General features: G+C 41.9%; 2 protein-coding genes across 5 annotated transcripts in view; one reads left to right on the top strand and one right to left on the bottom strand.

The window, feature by feature from the left end:
- Positions 1-801: 801 nt before the first annotated feature.
- ubxn2a (UBX domain protein 2A) lies at positions 802-8258 on the bottom strand. Of its 2 annotated transcripts, none has more exons than XM_080047878.1 (7): positions 8134-8258; positions 5134-5196; positions 4675-4777; positions 3920-4029; positions 3105-3242; positions 2502-2663; positions 802-1835 (listed from the first exon to the last, which is right to left on the bottom strand). In XM_080047878.1, the coding sequence occupies exons 2-7, from the start codon at positions 5175-5177 to the stop codon at positions 1652-1654; spliced, it is 741 nt and encodes a 246-aa protein (XP_079904004.1). In that variant the 5' UTR covers positions 5178-5196; positions 8134-8258; the 3' UTR covers positions 802-1651. The 2 variants fall into 2 exon arrangements, with proteins under 2 accessions (XP_079904004.1, XP_079904003.1); XM_080047877.1 differs by lacking the exon at positions 8134-8258 and adding an exon at positions 5537-5674.
- atad2b (ATPase family AAA domain containing 2B) overlaps positions 7647-13365 on the top strand; it is a 72982-nt gene continuing 67263 nt past the window's right edge. The window contains exons 1-11 of one of the 3 annotated variants that reach the window (XM_080047875.1): positions 7647-7838; positions 9793-9956; positions 10191-10222; positions 10339-10486; positions 10857-10956; positions 11058-11187; positions 11411-11551; positions 11707-11782; positions 11961-12062; positions 12319-12430; positions 13032-13147. In XM_080047875.1, the coding sequence (XP_079904001.1) occupies positions 7740-7838; positions 9793-9956; positions 10191-10222; positions 10339-10486; positions 10857-10956; positions 11058-11187; positions 11411-11551; positions 11707-11782; positions 11961-12062; positions 12319-12430; positions 13032-13147 (1220 nt within the window). In that variant the 5' untranslated portion in view covers positions 7647-7739. Of the gene's footprint in view, positions 7839-9789; positions 9957-10190; positions 10223-10338; positions 10487-10856; positions 10957-11057; positions 11188-11410; positions 11552-11706; positions 11783-11960; positions 12063-12318; positions 12431-13031; positions 13148-13365 lie in introns of all 3 variants that reach the window. The other 2 variants (XM_080047876.1, XM_080047874.1) reach the window with 2 other exon arrangements.

Below are 13365 nucleotides of genomic sequence, written 5' to 3'. Positions count from 1 at the left end.
TGGCTGCCAACCAAGCCATCCATACAGCCTGCACATTCAGGTACAATACATTCTAAAAAGAGGATCAAGACCAAATAGAAAAGGTGATTCTTGAGAGGGGATTATGACTTGCAGGACAGTTCTGCTGCTGAGTTTCCTCCTCTGACCTTGACCACCCCTGAGGCTGTCATCACAGAAAATACATCCTCCCTCCCTCCCTCCCTCCCATTGCTTTTAAATATTGAAGATGGATAATGGCGTTCGCCTTCTTCCCAAAGCCAGGCAGAACGCTTGGAGACAGAGACACAAGCGCACGCTCGTGTAAAACCACATGCATGTCCATCCACACGCCGAGAAACACAAAATGCATCATTCAAGAAGGAAAAAGCAAGGATTCAACTTTACTTGACCCCCATCTGAACAAGTCTTTTTGTAAGCACCAATTTCAGACATTTTGAGTTGTCTGATTTCTACAACAATTACACACAAGAATCACTGTGGTTAGATTTCATACCATCAAATAAACACTTTCCATATTATGTGTCGCCGCTGTGGAGTCTGATTCCTCTAATTCTGATTTATTTGACCCCTCACATGCTTCCTTAATCTAAATCCCCATTTAGTCTGCAGAGAGACAGCACAGATGTTTCATTGCAACGTGAAAGAAGGTGCTGCCCATGGTCATGCCGTAGTCACTCTGATAATCGCAATCACATGCAGCCGATATATGCAATTTTCAGCTTTGAAAATACACTGCATCACTGCATTTTTGGTCTTTTTTGTAAAGAAGAAGAACGTAGAATTGATGCAGAACTTCGGGGAGAATTTTTTATTGTACCTTTACTTGTGATATGTCTTGAAAGGATGCAGTCACATGAAACAAAACATTCTGAATACCCCTCCTCCCCCCAAATAAAAAGTAATAAACCAGTCATGCCAACATACATAACAGGCTGTCACCTTTTCTCTTTTTAAGACATATAAATGTGCAAAATAAAAATCACATATTCATTAAATACAATTGTAAACTTAGCAAAAGTTTGTTTCTTGTTTTGTGTCTTTTTTTATATACTGTCAATAGTGCAGAAAAACTGATGTTCACAGTTTGGGAAGACTTTGGAGACTCGCTTGTGGTGGTGCTGCTGATGGTGGTGGTCTGTTTGCATGTGTGTGTGTGTGTGTGTGTGTGTGTGTGTGTGTGTGTGTGTGTGTGTGTGTGTGTGTGTGTGTGTGTGTAGGAGAAGGAAGGAGAATTACAGTACATGTGAAAACACACGGATGGCCATCTGCACAGGTGACAGAATTGGTTTGCCTTGAGTTTTCTCTGTAGCTTGGAGGGGAGGGGGGGTGGGGTTAGGGAGGTCTGCTGGCAGGTAAACACTGTCTACCGGAGGAAGAAGACTTAAAGTAAGCGTTGAGAGCAGCAGCACCTGTGATGGTGGACATGTCACACTGACAGACAATGTCTCCTCTCATTTACACTGTAGACAATTCCACACGGATGAATGAACTGTAGAGGGAGATAACAATCATTAAATGTGGCGCAGACTGCAGAATAAAGAAAGATTATAAGCTTTAGGAGGCCTTGAGAATGCAATTGGGGTCACGGTGATGTGTCAGTGCGGGGATAAGCGGCGCATTCGTTGTGTGGTTCTACTGGGGGCCCTTTTAGTCAGGAGTGTCCGAACGGAGCCTGTGTGTCCAGGGGTCTCTGGACAATGACAGCGTTGGCCAGATCGGCCTCTTCTAGGCTCAGTTCTTTGTCGACGAGCTCCCGGAAAGGAAGTGACGTCGTCAGGACGAAAGGCGGGCAGCACCTCTGGGAGCGCGCCACAAAATCGTGTACGTCCGCGATCCTAGAGAAGAAATGGAGACAGAATTAAAGAAATGTCAGGATGAAATAAAGAAAAGGCAGCGTGAGAAATACTCCTCACGCCTTGTTCCTTTTCAGTACAGCAAAGCATACCAGGCCAAACACTTTACGATCTCTCTCGTAACCCATAGTTTCTCTCTGGAGCACTATACTAGTAACATAATCTATTATTAATCAGGATCGAGCCTATACAAGCCAACCTATGGCAGCCCTGCTCCTCCCACACGGAGGGTAGCTGAAGGTGAGGAGGGGGGTTCACTCCTCTCCATCCTTTAGCTTCAAACTCTGTTATATAAATACTGCATTCGAGTTACGCAATCCCTCTCTGGGGATTTTATAGATCCACTCCGTTGCTACATCTCAGATTATGTTTTCTGTGGGGCAGGGGATATAGCATAGCGGCCTGCCTTCAACTCCAGCAGACTGCAACAAAGCATTACATAAACCCTCAAACAAATACCCCCTCCTGCTCTAGTACAACCAACATCTTGGTTGAGATGGTTGAGATTCACGGACAGCCCAGCGGTGATAAAAGGTCTTAAAATTCCTTGCATAGGGCAGCCACTTAAAAATGCAGATATTTTTTTTATGTCAAGTACTGATGTGGAGGAGAGATGTGTTGTTTGGGTCTCGACATTGTGATACACACCGATGTGATAGGTTAAACCTCTGCACCAATCTCCTGCCGTCAGCCAACCAGATCTGCAGGGAGGTAACAGGAAGGGCGTGGTCTAGTGTTACCATGGGAATAGGAGGAGATTCACCGTCCTCGTGCACAGATGGCGACCTGACCACTACTCTTGGTGCAACACTGGGAATGGACAGGAATAAATAACAGATGAATGACCAGTTCAAAGTAGTTGCGGCATGTGCGCTGAAAATCAGTATATTTCTAACTGATTACTGATAGGCAGACAAAAATCGCCAAATATCTTTTCACACTCTCTCTGGACAATTCGGTATTCACACAGTGATGTTTTTAATCAAGTGGACGCTCTCAGTATATCAGGCTGACTGTCTGCCTGGTCAGATGGCTCAAGTTTTTTTTCCGATACCTGGATTTAGAAGGACACCTAGTGGTATGAAGTAGTATGGTATCTTGGAACTTGAGAAACTTGAACAACCTAACATAAATGATTGGTTATTTATGACAATTATGAGAGGTTGATCCGCTTAATATTTCTTCTTAAAAAAAGGTACGATCATGTGTCAACATGTAATGTGTAATATCATCACAACGACAGTGTGTTACCTGCCCAGTCGATACCCTCGGCCGCTGAAGGGGTGAAAGGCCTTCTTCCTGGGGACATAGTTTTCCTCGATCAGATCCTCCACACTGATCTCCAGCTCCTCCTCCTCCGCTCTGCTCTCCCACTCTGCCGGAAGCTCCCTGGGTCAAAACAAAAAAAAGACCAGCTTCAGAAGTCAAGTCGGATCAATCGATATGACAAATAAGCACTAACAAACCTTATGCCAAATTTATCCTATGTTGGGGGCGCCCTTAGCTCAGTTGGTAGGGCGTCCCCCCCCCGGGCCGGGCCCAGCAGCAGACCCGGGTTCGATTCCCGCCCGTGGCCGTTCTCTGCATGTCACTCCCCTCTCTGCCCCATTTCACCTCTGTCTCTCTGCACTGTCAATAAAAGCATAAAAATGCCCAAAAGCAAATCTAAAATAAAATAAAAACTATCCTATGTCGCCTCGTAGCGGTCCGTTGGAGGGACATCTTTACTGCTGGCTGAATGACTGAAAGCATGGGTGTACATTTGTTGTGTAAGGAGAGGCTTTAAAGATGGAGCCAGTGATTCTGGAGAATGCTTATTGTAAAAATCCATTTTCTCTGTCCGTAATGTGTGTGCGCTGAAAATCAATCTGGTGTTAATACACAGTCTAGGCTCTGTAAACAAAGGGTATGTAAACAAAGAGGCCAAAGAAGTCAGAAATCTCCACTTTTGTTTTAAGTATCAGAGGAGCTGAAGATATTATGAGCATTTTGTGCTTTAAATCTTTAAAATCGTACTCACAAAACCTGTTAACACACAGTCCGGGCTCGGCAAAAAATACACTCACCCCCTTTTGATGGCATCCAAGAAGTCTTGGTTCTCTGGTACGGCGTAGCTGCGAAACTCTTGGTCGTTTACGGTGAAGCCATCCTTCCACAGCCTCACCACCATCTCCGCCTGGAGTGAAGGCAACAAACTGATCAGCCAATGAGACACAATGATCCTAGTGTGTGCTGAACTCACGGGCCGACCAAAAGATCCAGTGGACACACATGTTCACGTGTGAGTTATAGTTAGAATATATAACTTGACTGTCACTGTAGACTGCTTTGCCTCACATTGTCAACTGCATCTCTCAAATGCCTGTTTATTGAATTGCCTACACATTTTAGAGCTCCACAAAACTCTCTCTGTATTTCTCAGCATGGCTTTGTTTACAAAATTGCGTCGCCCCCTGACACTGGCGCAGCAGCAGCTCAAGAAGCAGCCACAAAATGTTTCAGTTGTGGATTCTACTGCTAAGAAAAGACCTGGACGCACGTACGCCTATAGCAGAAGATACCAAATCCATGCGCAATCACCAAAGGCTTAGCTCATGCAGTTGCACAGAAAGTGTTAATGTAATTACTCAGTCAGAATTACTCATGAGGCAGCAGAAGTTAGGCTTATAATACTATTGCAGTATGCAGGTGTTTTATGTAAATATTAATTTGTTATTAGGCTACAAATGTATTCATGAATCTATGGACACGAGAACGTTTTCCTGTGTCCTGTGCAGGGACGTGGCCCTGAAGAATTGGTGGGGTGAGTTTGGTCACTGACCTTTGATGTCCCCGAGGCGTCGTAGCAGACCTTCTCCACCTCATCAAGGAGGTCTTCTACCGAGAAACTGCGCCTCATTGGAGCCTCCTCTTCATTTTCGTCGCTGGCAGTCCATTAAGAAATAGGACAAGGGTTAGATTCAGTCATTATAGAATTTGGCCGATGGACAGTTTTATTGTAGGCCTACAGACAGGCGCATTGCAAATATTGACTTCTCACTGCCTACATTAAGTTAAGCGTGTTACGTGTGGGGTTGTGAAGCAGAAAATGTAACTCTAGAAAAAAAGTGCTGTCCTAGACACATTACTGTCCAAACAAATTAAATTCTAGGTGCTTCACACATACGCAATTAGCAGGCTATAAACAGGACTAGGAGTTATGGGAACTCCTAAATCCAATTGTTTCATATAAGTGATTTAAAGAGGGATAATGATTCGCAACCTATTTGCTGTGACTTACCTATTTTCGTCTTTCTCTTCCCCAACAGTGTCAATTTCTTTCATGACGCTCTGTGTTTTCCATCTAAAAAATTAACAGGTGGACAAAGCAAACGTCAGTACAGGGCCCTGTCACGTTCTTTAGGCGATTTTGGAAGACTGTATTTTTGAGGCGACTTTTACTAGCTCAAATGTTTCCTATGTGAAAGTTTTCACAGGCAGTCACGTGCACGTTGTCGGTGCGTCCATACAAATAAACAAACAAGCAGTATCTGGTGTTTTTATTAATTATGTAAGAGGGTGTCAGAGAGGCATGGATGCGCATGGAGCAACGACGTAGTACCTGTTATAACACGGATTATAGCCTATACACACAGTAGCCAACATGTTTGCAGGCATTTAATGAAGGTCAAATACTGATTTACCGGTTGGTGTTTTGTCGGTTAATCCCAGACTACACATCTGCAGCATGATCTGCAGCCGTACATGGCAGGGAGCGTCTCTTCTGCTGAGCAATGTGTGACGTATCATTGCCGCAAGTCGACCTCAGTTGTCGTAAGGAAACTGTTTTGCCGATCTCAGCACATCCAATTGAAAGTGATAATACATTAGAATAGTCCTATGTAATGGCATGGACAGTTGCTCCAATGATACACACAGGAACACTAGGCTGCTATCTATCTATCCGATTGCATTGCAGTAAATTATACATTTCCTTTTTGTTTCAAACCAATTGTAATTGCTTTTAGGATAAACACTGCAGTTGGAACAAACAATAAATACACTTACACAGTTCAGAAACGACTGATCATTAACATAATTCACATCTTATTGGAAAAATGTGTTTCCACTAGTAGTGAAGGGTTCCAATGAGGGACCTTGCAGGCCATCTAGACATTGCCATACCTCATATAATAATAATAATAATAATAATAATAATAATAATAATAATAATAATAATAATAATAATAATAATAATAATAATAATAATAATAATAATAATAATAATAATAATAATAATAATAAATGTTATTTATATAGCACTTTTCTCTCACTCAGAGCGCTTTGCATAACAAAACAATAAACAAACAAAAAGAAAATGAACACTATAGGAGCCGATAAATAACAACAAGTGAATGATAAAGTGTAAACTATGAGCCAATGAATACTTTTGAATTAATTGTGGAAATAATAGGCTACTAAAGCTATTATCTGCCCATACATCCCGTGTTCACATTTCAGGTGGCAGTGATACACATTTTTTCAAACATTTGGATCATAGAATATCTCTTCAGCACCTAAATGCACACAAACACACTGTTAAATACATCAAATAAAACTCATTTTGGGATTTGCTTTTCTGAAAAAATAACTTGAACCAAAAACATGAAACAGATGGCTGGCACAGTTGCATCTTCAGTCAATCCAGAAATAGATGCAAACCCATGGGCCATTGGTTTGGGTTTCAGCAGTGGTTCCCAAACTGGGGTCTAGGAATCCAACATGGGTTCTTGAAGGGATCATATGAAGTTCTTGGCAAATAAAAAAACAGTCGTGTTCATGGTCTCTTTTACTTTATAGGAAATCTGATATGTTCAAAAGCTTCAAACATTCCGCTGTTATTGCCCCACATGACCATGTGTATTCTGCCTGACAGCCAGGCATTATGATATTTCATATTTTTAACATCCAATGATCAAATGTTACACGAAACAGTGTGCCAGTGGAAAAAAACAAGAGCAATATTGGGAAAAACAACAACAGTGGATAATGTTTATCTATACTTAATCAATTACATGCATGAAAACATATAGGATGAGTCAGTTAGATGGTTATTACATGAAGTCTTTGTTAATCCAAGTCAATAATCACATTTGTTTTCCTTATTATTTCAATGGTTATGCAGCTGTCGAGTCAACACCAGTCCAGTTTTTGTGTGTTCATGTAGTTTGATCATGTAGCCTAATTTTTAAGTTAACGTTTTACCTCCCGACAAATTGAAGGCTAACTTCCATCTATTCCCTGCCAGTCCCAACCACCCACTAAACTTGTTTTAAAGTTTTAGTTTATATTCCTTTCCATTAAAACTAGCAAAATAAAAACTTAAGTCACTAGCACATGATTCACCGGAAGGGTACAGTGTGCACTCAAAGCTCACAAACACCTTTTATTTCCCTATTTTTCTTAACTCAATTCCCTTAAGATTTATTTGGGAACTTGTGCTTTAGAATAGGCAACTTAGTGTGGCCACTTTATTTAACTTTATGGCATTCAGAATATCTTGTGTCCACTCCCCTGTCAGTTGGGCAAATCATAGGTCCACAGTAAATTGCAAGTTATAACAATAACACCAACATAACACATATAGCTATTTGATATGTGTGCAGTATCCATTTGACAACTAGACTGTACATTATTAATTGTTGTAGTTGTCTAGTCAGCAAAATTGTTGCACCTGCCAAACAGACCCACATCCACTTGAGAGAGAGAGAGAGGGAGGGAACGAGTGATATAGAGATAGACAGTCAGGGGGAGAGAGAGAAATGGCGCCTCGATGCTGCGCTCACTGAGGCAGTGTTTGGAGCCGGATAGGGAGATTCAGTAAGGGCAGACAAAAGGAAAGAAACCATGGTGAACACGAAGAGACGCTTACGGCCCAGGAGCGGCCCCTCCATCTCCTCGCGGACTAGGTCGTCATCGAGAACCGAGCAAAACTCTGACGAACATGTAAGCCGGTTTCCTTTCTTTGCCGGTGAGCTAGCGGTGGCTCTGCTAGTTGGCTAGGTAGCTGTAGCCGTGGCCTCAAGGTGCTCCACATAATGCATTATTCACGGCAAAGTACATGCACTATCGCACTTGACACCCGCTCTGTCACGCAGATACATAATAAAAGACTTGAATGCTGTGGTTCGCGCGATTGTCGCTCGCGCCGAACGTGTTGTTCAGCTGTCAAATTACGAGCTAACGATGTTAACTCCTGGCTAGCCCCAAGTTGAGTTCCCTTTGTGTTAGACAATTTTACCCGGCTGACTTGTTTCACCATTGCTTCCTCAAATTAGCCCTCCAAATGAAGACAACTGGACTCTGGCAGGAGGTTGATAGCGCGACATCACGTCGCCGTCCAGTTAGTATTTGCTTGATTTTTTCGTGAAATGTGAAGAGATAAAGCTTTAGTTACGCTAGTGTTTGTAGGTTGTAGCTAAACCCGACAGCTAGCTTACTGTGGGGGAAGGGAGTCCCGATTCAAAACAGTTGGCTGGCTCAAGTCCCGTATTTAGCAAGTCTGAACTTCGTGAACTTTCTGATGTGAATGGCCCACAGACCCATATATAGCATGTGTGTTCAGTTAATGTTTTAAGTGCATTAATATAACGTTATACCGACGTATATGTGTCTGCTTACACGAAATGTACACCAAATGAATTGCCTCGGTCCACATTCTGTTCGCCTGAACTAGAAGCTGTCTGACAGTCATTGTTTCAAAATGTAAACATTAGAGATTATGCAAGGTAAGGGCTTCTGTGTTTCCGCATTATTTATGATTATTATAGCACTCGACGAAGACGAACGATGTAATTCACTGATCGGATGATTTGTGGATGGTCATTAGCACATTCTTGAGTTTTAATGGGCTGTTTGGCAAGAGTTTGCACTTTGTTGAATTGGGGTTCAACAAATTCGACTCATTCATTGCTGGCTTATGTCCAAACCTTTGGGTGGCAAGCCAGGCTAACTGATGCCACATTATAGTGTGTTCTGTGATTAAAAGTTCTGAGGTGTTGCATGGCAAGGTGTCGCCTTGCAACTGCTTGCGACGAGACGGTTTAGAACGTCGCGGGGGATAGATCGCAGCAGTGTGAACTGCTCGTTGCAGCGCGTTGCAAGCCGTTGCAAGGCGTCGCAGAAGATTCAACATGTCAAATCGCAAGGTCCAGTTTTAGAACGTTTCGGCGGTCTCGTCGCAAGGAGTTGCAGTTGCAAGCAGTTGCAAGGCGAATCTTTGGTCTGAACTGAGCTCTCGCTTTATTATTTCTAAGCAAAGCAACAAAAGCTTTGCTGATAAAGTTTGGGAATTAAGTTCAATGAGAAATTATTCAATGAGAAATTATTCCAAGGTGCACCCATCAGGCCACGACTGTGCATTGGTCGCTGTTTGGACATCTTGCGCTTCTGTATCTATTTCTCAGCCAGTCAGACAAACAAACCCCTCTGCCAGCATTGAAGACAGTTGCCTATGACAACGGTGCAATACCCTCGCATATTGTCTGGAAAGTTGAGCTGCAAAGGTTGTGAGCGTCAAGGGCAGATGCCTGCTTGGTTGTGATTCAGAGAATACAGTGAAGGGTTGAGTACAAGGTTGTCTGATCTCAACATTATTACTCTACTCTGGGTTTGTCATTCCCTTCCCTTTTTCTCTCCTTGAAGCCTTTGATGTTGCCATGTATTGTTTTTTTATTTAACTTAAACAGTCTGATCATGCTTGCATGTTATCTGCTTAGTATTTTGGATTGATACAGTGATTTACGGTTTGATTTTTTTAACGTCAATATTCGGGAAAGGCAAGTCACCATATCTGGCATCCTATTTTCCTGTTGTTTGCTTGTTCCGATTGATTGTCATTCTTGCATTCACTCCCCTTTCCTTTGCTAAGTCAATGTTTTTGTGTGTTTGTTGAAAGAAGGAGCCCAGCAGTGATGTGAGTAGCCCCAGCAGCCCACGGTTGTCTCCCCCTACAAAGCGCACGCGACGGCAGACCGCCTCCGAGCCGAGTTCCAGTGATACCTCCCCATCCCCTCAGACTAAGGGCCAGAGGGTCAGCTGGGAAATTCCAACCTACCGCACCAGGTCAGCAGCTGGCCTTTGGCTCACCCACCATAAGGATCTCTGAATGATAGGAAACAAGGAAAATGTTCTTCAGCACAGTGATATACTAGCACATGCACATAACTACATTGTCTTTGACAAAATTATAATGTTGTATTAAAATCATTTAATTTATTAGTCTTTTTTACTGAGTGATTATAAGTATTCTGTGCAGATGTCAATATGTATTTTTTGACTTTGCTGTTCTATTTCTAGGTTGTCCTCTCGGATAATGCAAAATGGACACGGTAACGCAACTTTTTAACATTTTTACATTTACAAGTCATACATTTTTCGTATGCATTTGGAATGCACTCAGATAAAAATGTGTCCCTTTTTAATTCAATGTTTGTTGACGCTGTAGCCCATATGGGTCTGCGGAGTGACAAGAGCGGAGGGGGAGATCACTCTCACATGAATGGCCATGTGGAGCTGAAGAGGAGCTGCCGGGTGAGGAAGAGCCAATTTGAACATCTAAACCAGAGCCTGCTGTTTGACCAGCTGGTCAACAGGTAGCTGGCACTCACACGCCTGACACCTATCTTTGAAATATTATGTTGAAGGGAAGAAGAATAGGAAGTGATAAAAACTGAATCTGGTTGGAACACACTTAACTTGAGAAGAGTATGGTCATTCTTTCCTTTTCAGATCCCATACTTTGGAGTAAAGAGTAAATGCAAAAATTTCACTCTCGAAAGCAGCATTGTAGACATTGTAGATACCTTTGTGTGTACTTGTTTAAATAATTAAATAAAGATAAGGACAGCAAGCCAAGTTTGCTACTTTATTTAGTTACCATGCAGACATTTATACTTGTCTACCCATGTTGGACTTCTGTAAAGCTTCAGTTTGTCACACTCTGTGTTTTGTGTTTGCTCGCAGCACCGCAGAGGCTGTTCTTCAGGAGATGGACAACATCAGCAGCATCCGACAGAACCGTGAGGTGGAGCGACTTCGCATGTGGACTAAAGACACAGAAGAGGTAAGCATGGCCCTGCTGTATCACACAACCCAACACAGCTGCCTGTTGATATAATGTGAATGCATCTAATAAATACCCTGTTTTATTTTTTTCTTCTTCAGGAAAACATGGACATGTATTCCCGGGTGAAGCGTAGGAAATCCGTGCGCAGGAGCACTTTCAACATGCCCGCACACCACAAAGCCATGAACAAAGCTGAGCAGGGGGAGGAAGAAGAGGATGGGACGGAAGGTCAGTTTTCTCACTATCATGCAACTAAACCCCCCCCCTTAAATACAAAGTTAGAAGGATTTTGTGGATTTGGTTTTACCGGGGTTTTAATGAACCACCTCATCTTTAACTTAATTCCTCAGAATGTAGTGGACTTCTGAGTGTGCTTTGGGTAAATCTCTGTAAAGCTCAAACTTGGTGGAATTGTCATCTGAAGTCTGAAAACTGTACTTTTTCCCTTCAGATTCTCACGGCGAGGAAGAGGAGGAGGATGCAGAGGATGACGATGAAGGGGATGAAGTGGAAGAGGCAGGAGAGGAAAACGGCAGGCCGTACAACCTGAGGCAGCGAAAGACAGTGCAGCGATATGAAGCACCACCGATTGGTAATTTGTCGATTTCCTTCTTGATGTACCTTTGTATATAGAATTTGTCTAGCAGTCCATTTATTTAATGATTTTCTCTCAGTTCAATCACATTTTGAGCAATTTTTAAAAAGCTTGCTTTGTGATGACCAGTCGCTTTGTGTTTGTTTTCTCAGAGCCTGTGAACAGAAAACAGAGCAACCCCTCACTTTTTGACACCCACAGATCCCCAGCAAGAAGAAGCCATATACGGTAGGTAGAAATGTGTGAAAAATCCCAGTCAAATCTGATACTCATTGATATTTCATATCACCATGACTACTGTACTGTTTAGCTGTAATTATAGTGTCTGAGTAAGTGCTGATTCTGACTTAAAAAGTGTGCAATGCTGTGACACTGTATCTGAATCGATATTTTCCCACCATGCCAGAGTAAAGAAACATGCCATTCACAGTAGTGACACCAGCTCTTCTTCTGATGAAGAGCGCTTTGAGCGGAGAAAAGGCAAGAGCATGAGCAGAGCCAGGAACAGGTGACAGCTCTTGCTTTCATTTTTCATCCTTTTTATTACATTTTTTATAATTGTCCCTTCACGTTATATTTACGTATTATTCCTTGTTATTTTGCTATCTTTGAAATATATATATATATATATTTTTTTTAGAGATCTAAGGTTATCAACATTAGATAAAGGGCTCTAGCAATTGCCATTGTGCTATCCTTGTGTGTGACTAATTATTTGTATTCCTCGAATGTTATCACAAATGTCGGTCCTATTTTTTCCCCAGATGTTTGCCCATGAATTTGACTGCAGAAGACCTGGCTAGTGGGGTACTGCGTGATCGTGTGAAAGTGGGGGCCAGCTTGGCAGATGTGGATCCCATGAACCTTGATAACTCAGTGAGTGGAAACGCCCAAAAATTCCAATATGCTTTAAAACTTTTTTTTATGACTTTAAACCTAAAGTTATAACTCTTTGAATTTAAAGGTGCAGTGTGTAATATCTGAATATTTAGTGGCATATACTGGTGAAAGTTCTAGAATGCAACGCTCCCTGGGTAACCCCACTGCTTTCGAATAATAACAGGAGCTACAGTGGCCTTCAAGGATAAGAATCTAGTAACTAAAGATAACATTGTCCACCATTGCCTCAAGTTTGTCCACAATATCAAGTGATGAGGAGAAGATGTATTTAGTTATTTATTCAATAGTACTTCTTCTTCGTCTTCAAACAGGTGCATTTCCCAAGGACACCCACTTTAAAAATCCATATGGCCATTAAGTTTGTCTGTGCTATTGTTGAATCAATGTAAGAAAGAAAAAAAACTTTTATTTTCAAGCAATTATACATAATTTAGAACACAATGAATATTATATTCCATCCACCAAGTTATTTCTGAAAAAAGCCAAATATTTCTACACACTGAACCTTTTAAGAACTTTAATTATACATATCCTCGTTTTCAAAAGTGATTGTTGAAAATGTGTGTTTTCTCGACAGACGAGATTCGACAGCGTGGGTGGCCTCCGTGATCACATTCAGTCACTAAAGGAGATGGTAGTGTTCCCACTGCTTTACCCTGAGGTCTTTGAGAGGTTTAAGATTCAGCCTCCTAGGTGAGAAGAACTAACATGCAGCAAGTTTATTTCAAGAAAGCCACTTTATTTGGTTTTGAATTTTGTTGTAATTTCTTAAATGTTTGATGGAAAAGCAGATAATAGAGCACATCCAATCACAGATATGCTGTCCACTCGCATGACAAAATTAATGTTAAGTGTGTGTGAGTATAGATACAAGATAATGAATCAAATTTGGCATTCATTGCTATTGTCAA

The sequence above is a fragment of the Ammodytes marinus genome (genome assembly GCF_949987685.1).
Source record: "Ammodytes marinus genome assembly, chromosome: 19".
Taxonomy (NCBI): Eukaryota; Metazoa; Chordata; class Actinopteri; order Uranoscopiformes; family Ammodytidae; genus Ammodytes; species Ammodytes marinus.
This window is presented reverse-complemented; position numbering and strand designations above follow the sequence as displayed.